At 36.6% G+C, this 21,465-nt stretch overlaps 3 protein-coding genes across 20 annotated transcripts in view; 2 read left to right on the top strand and 1 right to left on the bottom strand.

Moving 5' to 3' along the window:
• Window positions 1-11,107, top strand: part of by (focal adhesion protein tensin) — a 49,396-nt gene extending 38,289 nt beyond the window's left edge. For 8 of the 17 annotated variants that reach the window (XM_065307797.1, XM_065307786.1, XM_065307796.1 and 5 more), the window contains 16 exons: window positions 2,336-2,380; window positions 2,439-2,678; window positions 2,736-2,908; window positions 3,166-3,315; window positions 3,382-3,545; window positions 3,616-3,831; window positions 3,899-4,078; window positions 5,447-5,578; window positions 5,653-6,385; window positions 7,737-8,094; window positions 8,170-8,478; window positions 8,592-8,779; window positions 8,848-8,895; window positions 9,179-9,438; window positions 9,504-10,119; window positions 10,190-11,107. In XM_065307797.1, the coding sequence (XP_065163869.1) occupies window positions 2,336-2,380; window positions 2,439-2,678; window positions 2,736-2,908; window positions 3,166-3,315; window positions 3,382-3,545; window positions 3,616-3,831; window positions 3,899-4,078; window positions 5,447-5,578; window positions 5,653-6,385; window positions 7,737-8,094; window positions 8,170-8,478; window positions 8,592-8,779; window positions 8,848-8,895; window positions 9,179-9,438; window positions 9,504-10,119; window positions 10,190-10,346 (3,969 nt within the window). In that variant the 3' untranslated portion in view covers window positions 10,347-11,107. Of the gene's footprint in view, window positions 1-439; window positions 461-1,518; window positions 1,660-2,335; window positions 2,381-2,438; window positions 2,679-2,735; window positions 2,909-3,165; window positions 3,316-3,381; window positions 3,546-3,615; window positions 3,832-3,898; window positions 4,079-5,446; window positions 5,579-5,652; window positions 6,386-7,736; window positions 8,095-8,169; window positions 8,479-8,591; window positions 8,780-8,847; window positions 8,896-9,178; window positions 9,439-9,503; window positions 10,120-10,189 lie in introns of those variants that run through there. The other 9 variants (XM_065307787.1, XM_065307801.1, XM_065307803.1 and 6 more) reach the window with 8 other exon arrangements.
• Window positions 11,108-12,615: 1,508 nt separating this feature from the next.
• Window positions 12,616-14,338, top strand: Ing5 (inhibitor of growth protein 5). 2 transcript variants are annotated; one of them, XM_065307817.1, is made up of 6 exons: window positions 12,616-12,809; window positions 12,905-13,095; window positions 13,151-13,307; window positions 13,363-13,539; window positions 13,595-13,725; window positions 13,785-14,338. In XM_065307817.1, the coding sequence occupies exons 1-6, from the start codon at window positions 12,773-12,775 to the stop codon at window positions 13,884-13,886; spliced, it is 795 nt and encodes a 264-aa protein (XP_065163889.1). In that variant the 5' UTR covers window positions 12,616-12,772; the 3' UTR covers window positions 13,887-14,338. The 2 variants fall into 2 exon arrangements, with proteins under 2 accessions (XP_065163889.1, XP_065163888.1); XM_065307816.1 differs by having other exon boundaries at window positions 12,620-12,809; window positions 13,360-13,539.
• LOC135795960 (endonuclease/exonuclease/phosphatase family domain-containing protein 1-like) lies at window positions 14,060-20,628 on the bottom strand. The gene is given in 7 exon segments (XM_065307810.1): window positions 14,060-15,213; window positions 15,275-15,453; window positions 15,514-15,765; window positions 15,948-16,165; window positions 19,523-19,740; window positions 19,743-19,847; window positions 20,242-20,628. Coding segments are annotated over 7 exon segments (1,680 nt in total). The 5' UTR covers window positions 20,426-20,628; the 3' UTR covers window positions 14,060-14,689.
• Between the last annotated feature and the right edge of the window lie 837 nt (window positions 20,629-21,465).

The following is a 21,465-nucleotide window of genomic DNA, read 5'->3' as shown; positions in this document are numbered from 1 at the left end:
TCACTGCTCAAGATTTTAATTAAAATTAGATTTAAAAGTTGCTGTAATATTTTTAGATGCATTCTAGTCATGCTGTTGGATTTCGAGGCGTCGCCGCACATAAAAAACATTTTAATGATTAATTAAATAGTAATATCACTGAATTGATGTTGAGTTGGTGCTGCAATTTATTCTATTTATTCTGTAATTTATCATATTAACGTGTTTTTTGCACATGCCTATCGAGTTTACGTAATATATACACAAGGGTATTAAAGTAGGCACACATAAATACACCCTAAGATGTAATGGGTCTTATTTGCCACATTAAGAAGCAATTTAATTAGTTACAGCATACTGGAGTTTTCTAATGGGTTTCACCTAAATGGATAATAATTTATGCCGGAGGTATTCGAGTTAGCGCCCGTTCAAAGAACGCTATTTCGTACTTCCCGCGGCCTCTGCCCACATTCATATGCAGGTGAATGAAGTTTTTGCGTCAATTTATAGCTTCACTTTCGCTAAAAGCTTTCCAGAGCCAATTTTATCGATTGCCGTCATAATCGGAAATTATTCAATAATCTGATGGAACGCTTTGTTAATGCAGCCTGTATACGGTTTCCTGCAGGCAACGGCAGGCATTCATTATTTCGCAATGAACATCTAATATTTCGTAGGAAAAGAGTTTCAAGGAGTTTTCAAGTGTGAAGATGGAACGTAACACGAGAAGTGAGCACTGGAGTTATGTGACAAGTTGAAAAAGTTTATTTGGACTTAGCTGTCATTGTGGTCGCGGTGTACGTATACGTAAACTAAAGCCTTTCGGAGACGTGCTCACGTTCACGAGAACCAGACTCGTTCTTTCGACTCCCGGGAAGGGTTTCCTGAGAATTTACGCAGTGTTTAGCTATATGACCTGTCCGACCAGTCGTATGACCGTGTTGAATCGCGAATTGTGCGAATAACTTTTAACGGTCTTGCAAACTAAACCTTGCTGGGACGCGTTGGGAAATTTATGTGTGCAAAACGTTTGCGTGATTGTGCAAATATTACTATAAGAGATAGAACGTTTATTATTTACATTGATAGAATAATAATAAATCTTTATTGCTCAATCGATTTAGATTTTATGACACTCAACAGTCGATGATTCGAAAAACCTCTGCGTCTTTGATTTTACACCGCCATTCAATCAATGTGTTGTCACGTGTAGAAATTTGTCTGTTATTTATCTGCTTGCATCCCGTTTGGAACGGGATCGTTTTATCTCTTTTTACTGCAAGGGTATCTTTCGGTTCTTCTATCCGCCTGCGGCGGCAGATCCAGAGGAAACACGTAATGCAGACTGCCGTTGCGTTAAAAGCCGCAGGAACCCCCGAGAGACGGAGGCAGAGTTGGCGGTGGAAGTAGGGAGGAAGTAACGCGCGGGCGTGTCTCCTTCCCAATGTTTGCCGGCTTCTGCATTCTGGCATCCCGCTGCATTCGCAATCCCCTCTGCACGGGATGCAGCAGTAGTATACGTTTCCACACACCAAAAATTCAATACGAAGAGTCATGTACGATAAAAATATTAAGTGCTGTTGTCAGAGGCAACGAGAGGAAGAACCACAAATTAGTGCGAAACTTTTATACCGAATTGCGTTCACGATACATCACGTCGCGTTTTACATAGAAAACAAGGTAATACTAATGCAAAATATCTAGTATTAAAGGCATGTATGCATGCTTCTATTTAATATGATCGTTACTTAAGTACTAGGTACTTGTGTTACTTTATTTCCCTCAATCGAATTGTGTAATACTTGGGTACGTTTTGCGCAGATTTGGAACAGTTCAAAGTTGATTACCGGCGCCAACCAGGGTGTGACGCCATCTGTTTGCATTAATTTTCTTACATTTTAATGTTTTCCACGAGCCTTAAAAATTGGCATGTTTCACTCTAACAACAAACCGTTCAACCGGCAATTGGCGCTAGCATCTGAGTCGCTTGATTTCAACATCCTTCCATTGCTATGAACGATTATCTAATGCATTAAATATACAGGCGCAAAAATTTACTTACCGGTGCGTTTGCTTGGCGAGAGTTTACGCGTTGCATGATGCCTCCAGAAGATAACTCCGCCGACCGTTCGTGCCAATCGAGAATGCATAGCAGACAAGAAATACTGGTCGGATTGTCGGAACTAATACTAGTCGCACGTAACGCCAATCAATTATACAAAATCAACAAATGTTTAATTTATGAGCGTAAGATTGTAAACAACCAATTAAATACTTGCTCTTTTTGAGATTTTGTACTGTAATGACCTTTTTGCCGAAAATTATTTTGATTAGTTATTGTTTTATTTGATTACAGCACACACATGAAGAAGCAAAAAATGGGAATCGAAATAACAAGACGGTAAGTTTAGCTGCACCATTTATTCATATCAAAATCTAATCTGAAATTATCTTTATAGCAGGTGATAACATCTAATTACCAACAACAGAATGTATTCACGGATGCCTTAACGTCGCAGCCCCGTCGAAAAAAATCTTCTAGCAACAAAGGAGGCGGCGGAGACGGGATGGATCTTAGCTACGTGACGGAGCGCATTATCGCGCTGTGGTTTCCAGCGACGTGTAGTGCGCAGGTATTCCGGCGGGGACATCGTCAAGCATCCCACATGCTAATCAACAAACACGGTGATAACTACAAAGTAAGTTGTTATCATGTCAATGGTGCTGGTTCCATTATTAACTATGTTGTTTTCTAGGTGTTCAACTTGTCTGAGCCGAGGGCCGCTCTACTTAACGAACATAAGCATGTCGAAGAAGTTGGGTGGTCAGCGCGTCTAGCACCACCGTTGGAACGTCTCTGTAGCGTGTGTAAACAGATCGATTCCTGGTTGTCTACGGACCAACATCGAATCGCCGTAATACACGCCCGGTACTTAAAAAAATTGCAATTTTACTGCTGTTCATATTATCATTTCTCTTAATTATATTTAATAATCGACAAGTGTTGATTCAGTGTTCCGAGAAGCCTTATCTCTTAAGCAAACTTGAAAAATTATTTGATTTATTGAAGAATGTTTCATGTTTACTCTTCCCTTTTGTGTAGATTTCTCGGCTTTTCTTGTGTACATAAGCAATTCGTAGCTCACTGAATCATTACTTATGCGAATGGGTTTAATTTAATTTTAGGGGAGGCAAAGATAAATTGGGTGTAGTGGTAGCTTCATATATGCACTATTCAAACATTTGCGGGAGCGCAGATCAGGCCCTTGACCGTTTCTCTATGCGAAAATTCCTCGACGACAACATTGGTCCGTTGTATTTGCCATCAAACAAGAGGTTCGCATAATCTAATTTCATGCAATTATACAAATTAGGTATTGGTTATATTATTCCTTTCTTCAGATACGTTGCATATTTTGCTGGCCTTCTCTCGCACAGCATAAAAATCAATTCGGCACCTTTGTATTTAACTCATGTCACCGTACTAGGTGCCCCTGCCTACCAAAATAACGGATGCAGAGCTTTCTTAAAACTTTATGAGGGACAAACACCAATTTACACTTCTGGTAAGTATAAAAATATTGCAGTATAAAATATTTCTACGGGTATATTATGATTTCTTTCTTTTTATCAAAGGCATCTATTCAGTATCAAGCGGTGTATCGCAATTTACCGTAAACGTTGCTGGCGAACGTCGTCGAGGACTGCAACTCCGAGGCGACATTCTAATAAAGTGTTATCATCACGCGGAGTTCGATAGAGAGACTATTTTTGCTTGTCAGTTTCATACGTGTGCCGTCTCCGATAATACACTTAGCTTTACCAGACAGGACTTAGATGGTGCTTCAAATGGTGAGTAAACGGTTACAACACGACAAAATATGGTGGTTGTTTCCTGCAACAACGATTTTGTTTACAGATCCTCGATTTCCTATTGACGGTGCAATCGAATTACACTTTAGTCCTGGCCCTGAAAGTCGTCATCCTGGCCCTGCGCCCACTCCAGCGGTGCCTGTAACCATGAACGATGATAGGATAACTCGCGCAGATAGTCCTTTCGAAGGAGATGAATCTGAGGAAGATGAAGATACTGATTCAGGTATAGTCTCAGTCATTATGTATTCTTTTCATGTAAAAGGCGAAAATTGTATAAAAATAGCTTCGAAACAAATACTGTGGCAAGACGTTCAAAGTAAATTATTACGCTCTCAACAGAGGCGCACTGGTTTAGCAAAAAAAGTATTATGTCTCGGTTATTTCTAACCGGTGTAACAGGTGTACTGGACCTATGATCTCGATGTGTAGTAGCAATTTTGTGATTTAAACTTTGAAGTTGTTTTGGATACCATTTTTTTTATCCAATCTATTGTTACACTTAATCCCTATGACGGAGATTACATTAGTTTGATGGGTACATTTTCTTATCAGGTTTAATATTTGCGATATTAGTTCAAATACAACAAATTCTAATTTATCAAATTAAATTTTAGAGATTTTGATATTTTTAAGATTGGCTGATGGTTTTTTATGCCACGTGTCGTTCACCTTTCTATCTTTCTCAGAATCATGCAATTTCGGTGATTGCATCCTGTATAGTGTATTAAAATTACCTGGAGGATTAGGAATTTTAAATTACTGCGCACGCACAGTTTGGCTCAATCCTATCTCCAATTGTAATTCAACCAAAGCTGGATGTTATTTTCGTCAGTCGTCAGACACACACACACCTATTTCTGCCGCTTCAAAATAAAATGAGTGAACCTACCATGTGGCCCATGCCGTCCAATAAAATACACGTCGATTCAGTGGTTTCTCTGCTATTAGCGTCTAGCGCGAGGTTTGTTCCAGCTTCGAGATTTCCCGGCGCGCTTATCCGCGTTTTACTATTTTACCATTACCGGCGGCGTGTTCGATTTCTAATACTTAGTTGTGAATTCAAACGATTAGAAAATATACCACACAGCTACGTCGTGTAAATACGACGCAAATCTTGTAAAATAATTGTTTCGAGACGTAATGCGGTGAGTTCCAACATCAAAATCTTAATTCAAAGTGGTTTGCTTACAAATGGTTTAGTGTTACAACGTATAAACTTTTACACGTCGATTTGGTGTTATTGAGTGTGAGTTTTTGAATAAATGTGTTTCGCATCATGTTCACTAGAAAGCGGTAAAAAGGCATCTTTGAAATAGGTTTCATAGCCTTGTCAGTTGTAACTAATACGTCTTAATGTGTTTGTTTAGAAATAGATTTGGAATTGGGTTTGTAATATCACGTTCAACAAGAGTTTGTAAATTCGTGTGCGTATTATCAACATCTCTGTCTTCAAGCTAAATTAATTAATTTAAATTAAATTAATTTTTTAGAAATTAATTAGGAATATTAAAATTTATTTGTGCCGAAATGAAGCAAAACAAAATATTTTTAAGCACAATTTATTGTATATTCAGGCACGATTAAATTGCAGATGATGTAAATCATACTTTCGGTCCCTTGGACGGTAGCATTTATGCTACAATAGCGAAGAAACAAGAATTGTCCCCAGGTGCGGTGTCCAGTCCTTTAACCGTATCGATGGACTCCGGAATATCGTCAGCAGGTAATGACTGATGCTAACTACTACTAACGAGCCATGTGCCAGTGCTGACGCAAAATTTTGCATTTTCCCATCAGGACATCAACAGCATGCAAACACCAACGCCTCCACTAGTCCCCCACTAACCGGTCAACCGTCCCCCCTTTCACCAGAGGACCAACATCGCGAGTTGGACGAGTTGCTCTCGGACATGATGCTGACAGTGCAAAATATTCCCGATCTTAAACCTCAGCCGATTCCGACGGAGAACACGAACGATTTGGAAAATGTTCGATACATAGACGAGGAGGAAGACAAAAACATACCATACCACGCGAGGCAGGACAGTAGACCGTTCAGTTACGGTGTCAACAACACCATGATCGGGGACACCAAAAAACTCTCCAGCCCGAGCTTAGTCCGGAAGGCAAGCTTTAACAAAAGTCAAGGCAACACCCTCAACAAAGTGCAAACACAAGTTTATCCTCAATACGGTTCGAACACGTTTAATAATAATAACAATAGTCAGAAAAGCGGATACAACACCTACAACGGTAGTGGGGGAGATGCGATTGATAACATCTTTACCAGCAAAGCTTTAGCAGCGAATTACCGCCAGGAGCCGCAAGTGAAGCAAAGCCTGAGAGAGGAGTTCTATTCAGTAAGGACTAAGGAACCAGTTAAGAAGAGTTATACAGATTCAACGCTCCGAACAAATGGCGACAACGTATCCAGTCTTAAGAGTACTCATTATTCTAATTCCGAGAGCTGGTCATCACCAAGTGCATTTCGGACTTCTGGCAAATTCAGCGACAGCCAACAATGCGAAACGTAAGTGGCACAATTACTATCTCTTTTATGCACTCTTAATACGGCTTGACCTTATGTAAAAATACCATCTGGTTTTTAATTTCATTCCTATTGCGAAAGTTATATCTATTCGGGCAATATCTAACACTACCAAATATATTTTGTTGTAAATGTGATGAATGCACCCTCTAAAATGTTTTGCGAGAAGGGTAAAGACTTGATTTAATCTATTTTTGAAACATGTGTGGTTTTTAACCTACTTAAATTGTGTATTATGTCTGTAGTCGCGGTAGCGGCAAATTGAAGTTGAAGAAAGCTCGGAATTAAAGTGTTATTTCTTTGAAACATATATACTTTAATAGTTAGTTCATTATTATAAGAATAGCTACAGACATGTATAACTAAGGAATAAGATTCTTCAAATGATCGTTTAATTACACTTACAAAATTGAATCATTGGCTTAAATTAAGATTTGAAATAGGTGTGATTCGACGGAAGCGAAAATCGTTCATGGTTCGTTAAATTCCGAAGTAACCGATATTGTTACGTCATACCATTTACATCGCATTGAAAGCCCATAATTGTTTTCGGTTCTGTCTCCTATAAAGGAGTGTCGTAGGTGGAATGAATTGGATATTATTACATTATAGCTTGTGATACAACCAAACAAAGTAAACCAACGATTGTTATTCATTCAAGTTTAAAGTTAACTTGAAGTCAATTAAGCTGTAAATTTATTTAATTGGATCATCTAACTATCCAACACATTTTGCTTTAATTTAGAGCATACATTTGTTTGTACAAATCTTTCAAATAACTTGTTTATTATCATGAAATTTTAACTTGGATAAATGTTTGCTCGGATTAATTACGATATCCTTGCACTTAAACACCGTTAATGAGATTTTAAAAAAAGCTCAGTGATTCATCCGTGCTGTGAAAATGTTGCACAGGACTTTTGCTTGGGCTCGAGCCGATGCCAAAAAACTTCGATAAACATGAACGTAATAATTTCCCAAGGTCTGATTCTTATTACAAAACAGTGTGCTCCAACAACACCAGTCTTAAAAATAACCCAGATGCTCAGATTTGCGTATTGTTTGTGTGTACAATCGAACGAAGCCAATTTCTATTCGAAACGGAAAAGCAAATAACTTTTCTGAGGTTTTGAAATACTTTTGTTTTATTGTTTTATACATGCTAATGTAATTGACGGTCCTGCGCTTTCGTCTCGGATTAAAAATACTCTACTTCCTGTTATAAATGGGTCACACTTACTCGTTGGTTTTTGGAAGCCACTATAATGAGTGTTCTAGAAAATGCTAATTATATTTATTGTGTGAACACACCTAATTGAAATAATATTTTCAGGTATTCTACAAACAGCAGTAACCTGACCTGGTTGCAGAAGCAACAGATGAAGCTCAAGGAACGTCGTGAAATGCAACGAAAAGAGGAGCGCCAACCATATCAACACAGTTTGATGACGGAACTCCGCAGCGTTCAAAATAGGCATCTGAGACAATCCGCCAGCCACCGACAGGATGGATACACAAGCGACACGACCGCCTTCGCCGATGACGATGAGGATTTCACGATACCCTTGCATATAAATACAAAGCAGTCAGCGATGTCGCCAAGTTCTACTTCTAGCTACTCAACGAAGAGCAACTACACCAACGGACGGACTGAGCGGCCATTTGTTGCCCTCAGAAAGGAATACGCTAAAGTAATTGAAAGTTTATAATTGAATATAGTTTTGATTGCACCAAAGATTTGCACACCAAAACTGCACATATTACAGAGCACTTCGTCGTCGTCGCCCGAGAACGCGCTAGCGGCTCATCCTTTGGGACATGTCGTCCGAGCTCCGTCAAGGAGCGGTGACGTCAGTGCGCGTCAAGACGCTAGCGGGTTGTTGTCTTTGGCCAACCAGGCCGCCAATAAAGATGGCAATAACATAACTAACCCGGTGGGTATTGTGCATGTACCACGCGCAAACGACGAAATTCATCCGCGAATTGCTGTCCTATCCGACTTAATGGCAAACTTGTCCAACGGAGCAAATAACTTGTATAACGGTTCAACCAATAACTCCTCGTCTGCATGGCAGGTACTAATCCAACAATTAATTTGCTATCTATTAAAACTGTGTTCGTATATTTATTTGTAAATTTTAATAAGTATATGTGCGTTGATTTTATATCATTTCTATTGTATGTGTAGTACCAAGATGATTATTCAACATGGAGATCAACAGAGGTGGATTCAAGTTCACCACATAGCGTTTCTTCGCGGCCTCAAACCCCCGCGTTCCCAGTGGCCCGCACGCCATACGCAAATAGCTCTACACCTACTGTACAATTTGACTTACCCGGCGAGCGTTTACCTCCCAAGAGTCCAACGACCGTGAGGTGAGTTGTTCATAAAAATGTAGCCACTGTATTAAATTTTGTCATGATCTAAAACGCGACGATTATAGACGTGTTGCTTCAACAAACAATAAGAAGTGGTCGGATTCGAATGCGAGGTAATTTTGAGCGAGATTGTCTACAATTAACCGTAGAATTTAAATCTAGACAATACTATAGAGTACAGGTTGCTGGAATTCGGCACGTACAGCACTTCGTGCACTATTCCTAAATTTCGTAACACTGAAAACTACTTCTTATATTGTATAACAAAGTATGCGCATGTAGTTTGAATTATCAATTGCGGATTAAAAGCTTGTGGGTAGTTCTTCTGTATGATCCGCGATTGATGCTTGTAATCATTTAAAGTTGTTAACATTGTGTTTGATTTTGCGCATGTAGAAAGGACCATCCAATTTTGCACTCACCATCAGACTTCACCAATGACAAAGATTTCTTCCATTCAACCGCACGCAATTTCTCTGATAGTTACAGCCCGAAAAGTCAAAACGGCTCTTCGTCACCTTCGATATATCAAGGAACGTCTCGACGTGGTTCGATTTCGTCTAATGAACCCACCCAAGAAGTATCACCAATTCACGTTAAGTTTGTCAGCGATTCATCCAAGTTTTGGTATAAACCTACGATTACTCGAGATGAAGGTAACAACGTTTTCTTGCGCCTCCTAGATATACAATTGATTTACAAAATTATTTGATGGTTTTAGCGATTAACATGTTACGTGACAAGCCACCTGGCACCTTTGTTGTGCGCAACTCGAATACTTTTGCAGGCGGATTTGGCATGGCATTAAAAGTTGCAATGGCGCCAGCGGCCGCAGCAAATAAAGAGGAACTCGTCCGACATTTTCTAATTGAGCCAACGTCACGCGGTGTTCGAATAAAGGGCTGCCCGAATGAACCGGTATTTACATCGCTGTCCGCATTGGTTTATCAACATTCGATTACGCAAATTGCGTTGCCATGTCGTCTACTATTGCCAGAAAACGACATTGCTCCCGTGGACGCCATATCAACTCAAACGCAAATGCTTCTTGTGCAAGGTGCAGCATGCAATGTCTACTATCTGCTGTCCATCGATATGGAATCTTTGACGGGCCCGCAAGCAGTGCGGAAAGCTGTTTTTAATTTGCTGAAGATGAAAAAACCTGAAGCGAAGATCGTGCACTTTAAAGTTAATAAGCAGGGCATTACATTAACGGATAACAAACGCGAGCTTTTCTTTAGAAAGCACTACCCTATCAATTCAATCTCGCACTGTGGTTTGGACCCCGATGACAATCGATGGAATGCCACCACTGTAGACACACAACATCCTTCGAGGTAAAACATTTGACATATCTATATATAATTATTTTCTCTTATGTTTACTAATAAATGATAAATTTTTCAGGAAAATATTCGGTTTTGTTGCACGAAAACCAACAAGCAATTCCGACAATCAGTGTCATTTGTTTGCAGACATGGATCCGGATCAACCCGCGTCTGCTATCGTTAGTTTCGTGAATAAAGTATTTTCGTCTATTTCAATGAAACAAAACATCGTTTAGCTCGGAAATGGATAGCTAGGTCTAACTAACAAATTTCTTCACAAATAAAACGTATCGCATTGCGCATATACTATTAATTAACAACTAGTCGGTTTATGAAAGTGCTGGACGAATGTGTTTTGTGTTCTCCAGATGTATATAAGTGTAAAGTGTGCCTGAGTTCGAATAGTAATTATTTATAGGCAGCTAAAACAATAATGAAACTATAAGATTATTGATCCATATACAATCAAGTTACATTGAAAATACTTATAGAGAAACTGAAGTGCTTTACATATTGTAAATATATGAAGCAACTTGCAAGATGCGTTGAAATAAAGCTTTATTTTTATGTCGATTATGACTGAATTCATAATCTTTAAAAATACTTTAAGCATGTGTATGTTCAGTTGGCTAGCAAATCAATCCGTACTAGAGCTTTGACAATCATTCTATTTACTAATTAAACGACAAGAAGTAATTTCACATATACATAATTAAATTAAATAATTAAAATCATTTTTGTTTAATGTTAACGATATTACTCCCTGAAATTTGTTAGTGCTGCGAACTAATAATGTGTTGTGTAGATGAAATTTATGAAAGTCAAAATATGTAAAACTATCGTTATAGATATAATATTTTATTGATTACTAATGGTTTTAATTACAAAATTAAATCAAATTATTATAATAAATATATACATATTACTTTGTATTTATTAGTTATATTGTATTAGCTACTAACTTAATTTGAGCAAATAAAGTATTTCGTAAAACGTGTGCTGTTCTTTGGGATCGGCTAGCAACCACCCAAAGACAATGTGCATGTGCTCATAGTTTACCCTCCTAAGTATGAATGAAAAACCGGACTAATAATACTTCATGCTGAATATGGACCATACGGCCAATGGAAAAGAGAGTGTGCTGTTCTGAAAAATAATCCGCCAATAGTGCGGATAGCCACCAGAACCACTGTTTTTTGAAAGATTTTGTTTAACATCTATTCCAAATTGTGATCACCATCTAATTTTTAAAATTCTTAAATTTCTAAAGGTTGGCGTGAAAGGTACATTAAAAATATTGGATATGTTGCTGCAATTAGTAAATGAAATTATCCTGTATTGATATTTTGGTTTTCTAGATCGTTTTGAAATATGTAGTCATTGATGCTGATATTAGTAGTAGTTGTAGTTGCATCAATGTCATCATTCTTGATAGAGTAGACACTTGGATTTTCATTTGTTTTTAATAGAATGATCAATATACCCTTCAGCAACTATAGTTGAGTTCCGCCACCCATGTCTTTTCAGTGATGTTGTCAGCCACTGAGTCAAACAACAATGTTGCTGAGGTCCTTAGACATTGGCCAGGCTACAATTGTGATTCAGGTAGATTGAGAAATTCAGTCACCACTTGCAAGAGAGATCTAAATTTGTTAATTTCTATTGGCTGCTGTGTACAATTTCCATTTTGATAACTGAGAGAAAATCGAGCACAATTCAGTGGTTGCAGTGTCATATATTTTTTACAAATTACTTAAAATTCACCTCCAATTACAAATTGTCGTTCAGTTTATGTTTTGGTATCTGGAATGTGGATTATTAAAGCTAAGCTGACATTTTCAACATGATCAATTTGAATTCTCTGCTCCTATGACTCCAAAAATTAAACCAACCTTTGTAACTGAAAACCAGATAAATTCCAGGTGATAATCTGGCATAGATGAGAAAAATTCTTTAATGTCATCAGCATAAAAGATTTTAGACTTCTTTAATTTGAATCCATTAGCTTAAGTCCAAAGAGTTTCTTAGATCATACTCAATACTTCTTAATTCATCAATCATACTTCTTAACATTGACTAAATGAACCATGTTTCCTTTTCTTTGCTAATGTTGAAAAATATGCCACAAATTTATTTTCAAATTAAAACTTCGTGTATAATTCTTGTTGCCAGTTCATAGAATTTGCGTAGGCTTTATTATTCTTTAGATTTTGCAGGAAGCAAATCCTCAATAGGCGACGCTAATTCTTGCAACTGGTGTGCATCTGATGTTTTCTTTTATTTCCACGTTAAGTTTTTGTATTTGTACTTTTGACAACGCTCTAATTTAGAATTAAATGACATTTGATATTTCACTGCACCGCAGGCAAATGTGCAGGAGCAAGTTCCATTCCGTACTTCTTTCATAAATAATTTACGCAGATTTACAAATGCTTTAATATCGAATTTCAAACTTCATATGCAGAATGCAGATGCTTTACTTATGCAGTTTGAATATTTCGCTAGTGAGGGCGCTCGTAGTCTTTTTGTATGTTACTTGTAGGTTAGTTAGTTTCCAAAACACAAAAGGCGACGGTTTTTACCTCTGAAAAATTAATTTTACATTCTCACGATCGCTATACATTTAGTCAGTGCAATTTGTTTAATTGAATATTGAAATACCATGTCTTCGGCTCTTTACTTAGAACATTATTTAGACAGTAAGTAAACATATTGTTTTTTAGGCATAGTTGAGAAAATAAATTTCTATATTATGGTATAGTAATACAGTAAATCGTTAATTCCATTGTTTTAGGCTTAGAACATCTGCCTATTGAATTACAACGAAATTTTAAGTTAATGCGCGATTTAGACACCCGAGCCCAATTGCTGATGAAGGATATTGATTCACTTGCAAATAATTATCTCACTTCACAGAAGACTCTATCACAGGATGACCAAAAACAAAAACTGGATAAAATACAGAACTTTTTTAATAAAGCCAAGGTAACTCTCATTTATTTCAATACTCATCAGATTTTATTAATGTGTGGTTTAACAGGAATATGGAGATGATAAGGTTCAATTAGCAATTCAAACTTATGAACTTGTTGACAAACATATTCGAAGATTGGATACAGACTTAGCTAGATTTGAATCAGAAATTCAAGATAAGGCACTCAGTTCAAGAAATCAAGATGAACCTGCTGTTGGCAAGAGTAAGTTATTCATTACAATTTATGTATTTCTTATTAAATTTATTGTTGCCAGAAGGAAGAAAAAAACTTAAAGATTCCAAGGGTGAAAAGAAAAAGAGATCAGGTAATTCAAGTGAAGAAGATAGCACAGGTGCAGTCAAGTCAAGTAAGAAAAAGAAGCAGAAAGGCACTGGAAATGCAAGCACAAGTGGAAACAGCACTAGCAATAATGATAAGAATACAACAAGTGAAGGTAGGCAAAGTTTAGCTACTTTGCAATAATTATTTATAAAAATGGATTACTATAGTTGCAGATGCTTCATTTGGTATTGCACATCCTGGTGATGTTTTGGACATGCCTGTGGACCCCAATGAGCCAACTTATTGCCTCTGCCATCAAGTGTCCTATGGGGAAATGATTGGTTGTGATAATTCAGATGTAAGAATGACATTATTCTACTATTATATCAGAACTTATACATTTAAATCATTTTATAGTGTCCAATTGAATGGTTTCACTTTGCTTGCGTCGGTTTAACAACGAAACCCAAAGGGAAGTGGTATTGCCCTAAATGTATTCAGGACCGTAAGAAGAAGTAAGATACTATTGTTATAAAGTAGATGTACGAAAATTCATACTATCCTCATTGGTTGGACTTGTATAGGTATTTTTAAAGTCATGTTGTAAACAATTTATGGTTTATTTTGCACCACACACATGCTTTATGTGTACAACCAACCAAGGATACAAATAGTGATTTTAAATCTGTCACTTGTTATTAAATCATTATTTATTCCATAATGTTTTACTTTATATTCTATGATAATTATTATAGTTTTTATATTTTCTTTTATGCAATTGGTAAATTCTTTCTTATATTCCTGTACAATTTTTAATTTTGGTTAACAATTATTTGAACAGTTATCACATTGTTGATTTACCATTTTGTGTTACATTTTACAACATTGGTTGGGGCATGTTCTGGGCTTGTTAAATATTTTCAAACCGAGCAAACACGTTTGTGAATAAATGATGTGAACTTATCTAACAACGCGATTAAATCAATGTCCTTAATAATGGCAGTTGCTATGCAGTTCATTGATTTAAAAAGTAAAACATTGCTATAATGTATAGCAACTACCCAAACCAACGAGTTCTCCATCGAAAAATCAATTAAACGTGGACCGAACTATCACAGTCTGACTCGTCTTCTTCACGCGTACGTATGTAAGTAAAATTGAGCTAAATAAATTAAAATTGCTTAAAACTCCCATCACACCATCGCGCAAGATTAAGTTCAATACTAAATTTAAAAAATGGCGCGGGTAACTTAAACTGAGTCTGTTGCAATGAGGAACGTTATGAAGGTAATAAAATAAATAGCTATCGCGTAGCATATGTATCAAAAGCCATTCGTGAGTGGCGCGTTTACGTAGATCTCTACCCAGAGCGGACAGTGTGGCGAGACCGGCCCGCCCCAACTCCAGCCGTTTGGGATGGCGAGATGAGTGAGCCCGGTGCGCACCATACCCCAGGAGCCAGTGAGGGATTTACGGGCGTCGGTGGCGATCAGGATATTATCGGCGTAACGTTGGTTGACATGCGCGCACGCTGTGTTTGTATGCAGCGGGACGATAGGCTTGAAATCCTTCCGCTCAAAACTCGGCAGGTGGGTAAGATCCCCGAGCACGAAGGGAAGAGCGTCCGTATGCTTTTGTTTATTGCCATTTTTCTTCGAATCATCGTTGCCATTAGTTAGATCGGCGTCTATATCCGCGAGGCCGTCTTCAATATCCTTGGCATCTGACTGCTCTGTATATTCGACGTTGAGGAGACGGAATTTGTTAAGACCTATGGAGAACTCGGCAAGAGACCAACTTGATGTGTCGTCGTATTTATTTAATTCAACTAGTTCGACGCCAATGCCTAACAAAACATGATAATTTAGAGAAAATAATGAATTGTGATAAATGACTTGTTTGCTCACCTCCACTGTGTGCATCATAAATATAAGCCAACCGCGAATGACGTATCACTAAACATTTCCACTCGTAACTGTTCGTTCGAAGTTCGCAAACTTTACGCAACTTGGGCGCGTTTAACTCCTCACAGATGAGCTCCAAAGCATCTTCCTCCTGAATATCTTGTACGCATACAATTGACCACCTGAAATTTATATTTCTTACTAGTATGCACACGTATTTTAATGAATGTTGATATGCGTACCTATTTTCTAAGATTGTTCTGCATATAACTTCACGAACGCCCAGGTTTTGCGCTTTTTCGTATGTAAATTCATGCAAATTCCACGTCGCTATCCTGAATGCATCTCGTCCATTGCGTGAATAGCGGAACTCCTCCTCGGGAATGGGTCGGTATGAATATGCGGAGAGGAGGTCGAAAATGTCGGCCAAGGATCCTGCGGACGGCAGCGAACCGTTCGCACATTGCAACTTCACAGGCGCGCTGTTTGTTTTTCTAGAATCATACAATTACATTTACATGAAAATAGACTAATGAAAATGTACGCAAAGAAAATTATTTATGTTCAATGAAATTTAATTCTAATTCGGGTTATTAATATTAACTTCATTTCAGTTTGTTTCCCTTCCAAATCAGATAATATTGATTTTCCGGCAGGAAATAGTTCAAAAATATACCTATGTCGGGTTGGTGTGCCGGTAATACCATTAATGTGCGTGCCATTAGCAGTCCCGTTCGATATCCGGTGCGTGTGGGTGGAAACTTCCGAGGCGCTGGTAGTCCGCGACAGATTCCGGAGGACAGGATAATCGTCGTCGTCGTTGATCGTCAGCTGGTGACACATGCTGCTCAATTTAGGATGATTTATCGCGCGGACTTTTATCAAATCATCGATCTAGAAACATAAACGGAAACATTTATTAAACATTGAGCTTCAAGCACTTTCATCTACAATGTATATCAGTATATACATGATTTATACTACATTTGGTTGCATTCAAGCTAAATTGATTAAACTTTTTTACTTGTAATAAATATTGATTTTATTCATTATTGCCTATATGTTGGGAAGTATTGTATCATGTAGAAACTATCAGACTATGATCATGCTTTTGATATGAACTTGTTTGTTCGAATTCGATCGATGTACAAGAAACAGTAACCTATTTCGACCTGCGCTAAAAGTTGGAATGAACACAGCAAAGAATAAAAACGTTTCGCGTCTGTTTCGCATTTAAAATCACGAAACAGCCGCCACCTGTGTAAACCAATGCGGGGCACCAAATGAACGCATTAATTATGCACGAAATTGCCGGCGAATGTTCGTGACCAAACGTATTAACGACTGAACGACCCCAAAAGGGTTGGAACTTGTGGTCGATCAACAATTTTGCTTTGTATCGCTTCCGATTTCCACCCATAATCAACAGCCACATTCACAGAATAGTGTCGATACATGCACAAACTAAACTCAGCTTTTATTCTAACGTAACAAAGTTAAACTTCAGCCATAAAACAAGTTATGATTAAATCGTGACAACATCAAATGTACAATATCGCATGAGTGTATCGGTCACAAAAAAGATGGTCTCTGACCACATGAATCAAACAGCAGGTATATAAAAATAAGTTCAAAGTTTAGTAGAATCCGGTGTCTAATCAGTCATTGTGTCGAAAATCTGCGACGATATTTTTACCAGCAGCACGTTGTTGGTTTCGATCACTTTCGATAAAACATCGAACGAAAAACATTGAATGTACTATTCATGTCGATAGCAACGCATTGATAATGTACTATCGATGATTTATGAGATGCCACTCGAGCAAGTTTAGTTTCTTACTGATTCAAATTGTATTTCGATTCGATATGTCCATTTACTATAAGCGAACCATTAAACCACTCAGTAAAAAAATACATGATACATTAAACTTCATATTTTATACATAATTTCAAATCAATACACTATTAATATTTTCTTCGACTTTAATTTACGCGAACAAAAGTTAATAATTTATTTTTAGCAAACTCGTGTATTTTGTAAACGTAATCACTTATTTTACATATTTCCATTTATGGATTTTATTGTGTTGTGTTACGGATCTTAATTTGCGTGACATGTTGGTTTTTGCTACAGTGGCATTATCTAACGCAAAAATGCAAAAATGAAAATAATTAATTATTTAGTACTAAAATCGATAAGTCATGCTAGTATTTATTTCTTTTTAAGTGTATTTCTTATCAGAATGTGTAATCGACTAACAAGATTAATAATCGCATTATTAAAAGGAGCAAGTAGACCTAACAAAGCGAGAAAGTCCCGGTTTAATTGTAAAATTTAATAATAATCGCGTGTTAACCGCACCACAAAACTTTATTATAAAGGCAATTAGTACTTTACTACTTTTAAATTATAGTCAATAAATAAAGTTTTAGAACAATAAAGTTTATTTTCTTATCCCAGTAAACAAATATTTACACATAAAATATCTATATTCAGCTTTATCTAAACATACAACTTGATTTCATTTGGTCCTTCATTGTTAATTTTTTAACGCAAATAGCAAAAATCAATACAAGCAAACCTATTAATAAAAGATTGCAAGTAAATAATTCAAATATCTTTCAAGACAGGAAGACAAAGGTCAATAATAATACCAATCATTAGCTATTATTCAAGTGTTGGTTCATGACTATTTAATATTGGTTTAATTTGTTTTTCTTTATATACTGAACAATTACACAGGTCAATCAATCGTCAGTCGCATTGATAGTATCGGTCGCATCCGATAAAATAGTAGACAATTATTAATAATAAAAACAACGAGCAATTTTAATTGGAGTAATTGCAGTCGATATCTGAACCGATGTTCGTATCTACCTACAAAGATTATATAGTACACTAAGGCACATTAATAACTTCTTCACGTGCATTTCGAATATTAAATGAAATCGATATCCTCAAGACGTCGACACATATCATCACATAGCCTACGAGATTACAAATTTACAAGACGTGTACTAACTCAATATTCGTCATATAATTTATGTAAAAGTACTGATGTGCCTAAATTTATAATAATGCAAGTTTATTATGCAGACGTATTTTTTTTGTGAAATAGTTTCATATGAAATTGATAAAATAATTCCTACATGTACACGAGTGTGTGTGTTGTGCGTGAACACGTGCGTCATATTAGCAATTTCTCTAATATGACCGCGAACCACACGTGCCTAGCTGTCAAGTATGAGACTCATAAATAAATAATCATAATAAAAACAGTTGACACAAAATATGTATAGGATATGTATACTGATCGCCAGCCAGCAAAGCACTATCATGACTTTACAACTGTTTTTTTATAAATCTTCTTGATAAATCTTTTAAATTCATACCTTAACAAAAATTATTTAATCAAGATGGAATTTTTTTGAACAATTTAAATTTAAAATGATTAAAATGTGATCTTCAAAATCATGACGTAATTAATGCAAATAGATAGCCACCTATAATTTGTAAAATAAATGTTTTGTTATGCTTGCAACTTATTTGAAATAAGTTGGGGTTTTCCTTAATTCCAATACGTAAATAGCAAAATTCTTACAATAAGCATTTATATACAATTTATATTTCTGCGCACTTTCTTTTGGAATACATTAAAAAAAAACTAGACCCAGACATTGAAGTAAAAATAAAGAGCGCGCGCATGAAACCGCAACTATTAATAAAATATTAATTTAATTAGTATTACACTTTGTGCGCATTTATAAACGCGCACATTATTCGAATCGTTGAGATGCCAAAACTTATCTAACACTTGCCAAAAATACACTAAGCACTTGAAAGTTTCAAGTTTACCAAATAGTGAAAAGAAATGTTGCACAATATGCGAAAAATAACAAGTTTTCGAATTGTCTTGAACTTAAGCATGTATTTTTCATATTATAAAGTTGCATTATATTATTATTTAGCATTGATGATTCAGGTAATGGCCTAAAATGGCAAAGTACGTTTATGTATTTTACAATAACAAGGTTATTCCTTTGCTTATGCATGTAAGCATAAATGCATGTCCATACTTCACCTTGAAGTGAAGACCAACATCCAAAACAACATCACATAACTTATTACATATTATTATTTTATGTGTGTTTTTAGATTAATAATCATTTATTCTTGCAAAATGCAGTTTGGCCAATACACAATTTTTCGAGTCATGGTTTTAATTTCCATCAAATGTTTAAAAATCTTACCTTTTTAAATGGTCCCCTTTTATTGCGATGATGTACGATATTCGCAGCCATCTCCTGAGTCATGCCATTCACGCACTGCAGTTCAAACACATTCGCTCGATTTACATCTACCAATTTAGGAATTTTAACATCGGGACTTTTCAGTGAGTCGAAACTCTGCGCTCGCGAACTGCTACAACTATTGTTCTTCACACATATCTCTCCGCGTATTTTGTCAGATTATCAGCACCGATTCCACCCACTAGAGCCAAATCTTCAATTTTACGGAATCTTCCGATTGCCTGGCGATGTTTCACTATTGCCTTGGCGATATCACGAGTTACACCTGAAATAAAGATTAAATTAGACAATTATGGTGTGCCGTTTCGATGATAAACAGGTTTTAAGATAATTAACGTCATTCAATTGTTTTCGTTATTAATGGTATATGTGTAAAATACGTTCTATGTCATAAAGATTAAATGAGCATCAATATCAATAATATATTCTTTCTCAGAAAGTGCATTATCTGTTATCAAACTGTTACTACTACTATAGTTGTCAAACCTTATTTTCATTAAAGATAAGTGGTTATTTGAGTACTAAAATAGTTCCTATTTATATAAAATTGTTTCGAATAAAACCCGATTTAATCCAATTCATTCACGTATATGAACTTCACACCTACTTATACACAAAACAGAGACAGCATTGTTTTTACTGACAAAATGTGATATTACCTGATAAAGTCATAAGTTCCTCCTCCGTGGCGAGATTTACATTTAATTGATCCAGCTTCTGGTCGCCGTTCGGCAAGCTGAACGTGTGACTGAGGGATATTTTGTGGGCGCGTTTTAAGAAGGGCGAGCGTAGCGATCGCCGCCGTTTCGGGACGCTACTTTGCTGGCCCATATTGACTAACATGCTGCACCTTCCTGCCCTACGGTGGTGCACCTAACTGACGGTATTATCCAACACTCACTTTTCACTTTCGCGCGGACCGGCCGTTGCGTGTGAAGCGCGCGGAGAACACGAAGCGAATAATAATAAGCGAATACACTCGTGACGCTAACTATGTTGACCATCGACGGGGACGTCGCGCGCACAATCACATATCGAGTGTGCGGAGTGCGCGCGTACTTCCACCGATACATCGCGTACATCCATACGTCGATGTCGCCCACCTGTTTAACCTTGATCTCTGTGACACTCTCCAACATACTTCATTTGCTTTATTGTTTTACATACTTAAATGGCATTAACTTAGTGGTAATGATAGAACTAAATAAGAACATAAATTTAAGTTATGTTTGCGGGATATGTTTTGAAATAAGTACAAGTAGGTACATATTAGAACAGTATTATTCATACCGTGTATAAAAAGTTGCCGAACATAGTCTCCTTTATCAATGATATACCGTCTTGGTATATGCAACCAATATTTCAATTTCAAATTTCTCGTAAAACTCGTGAGATATTCGTATGCAGTTGGCGGTAAAGCCATAGCAGGTCAGCGCAGATATTTGTCAAACCAGTATAGCTATTCACATCATCAGGTTTGCCAAACATTTGCGTTGATTTGCAATGGTCTTATTAATATGGCATCTTTGAACAATGATAACTTGTGAGGGTTAAAGCATTTCCTTTGATTTACTTGTTAATATTATTTTAAATTGCTCTTGTAAGTGCAAAAACAAGTCCAATTGTTTACAGGCACAATAATTTTCGTATTTATTTGAATAGTACTATGATATTACTTGAATATCAGTAATTATAGAACATTGTCATCAATAAAATAAAATACAAAAATATTATACTTGCAAATAAAATGATAAAATATAATGAACCACTACAGCACAATCAGTAGCATTACATTACTATTCCTCACAATATAAATCTCAAATATATGATTTAAATTGAAAAATGTAAATAATTGCACTTAACATTATTATCACAAAATAATA

This window comes from Atheta coriaria, unplaced genomic scaffold, assembly GCF_025399875.1.
Source record: "Atheta coriaria isolate IRGN ID8LTWV9N9 unplaced genomic scaffold, Caltech_Dcor_3.1 hic_scaffold_7_pilon, whole genome shotgun sequence".
NCBI classification, from domain to species: Eukaryota; Metazoa; Arthropoda; class Insecta; order Coleoptera; family Staphylinidae; genus Dalotia; species Dalotia coriaria.
The sequence above is the reverse complement of the archived record's forward strand: the minus strand, read 5'-3'. Positions and strand labels throughout refer to the sequence as shown.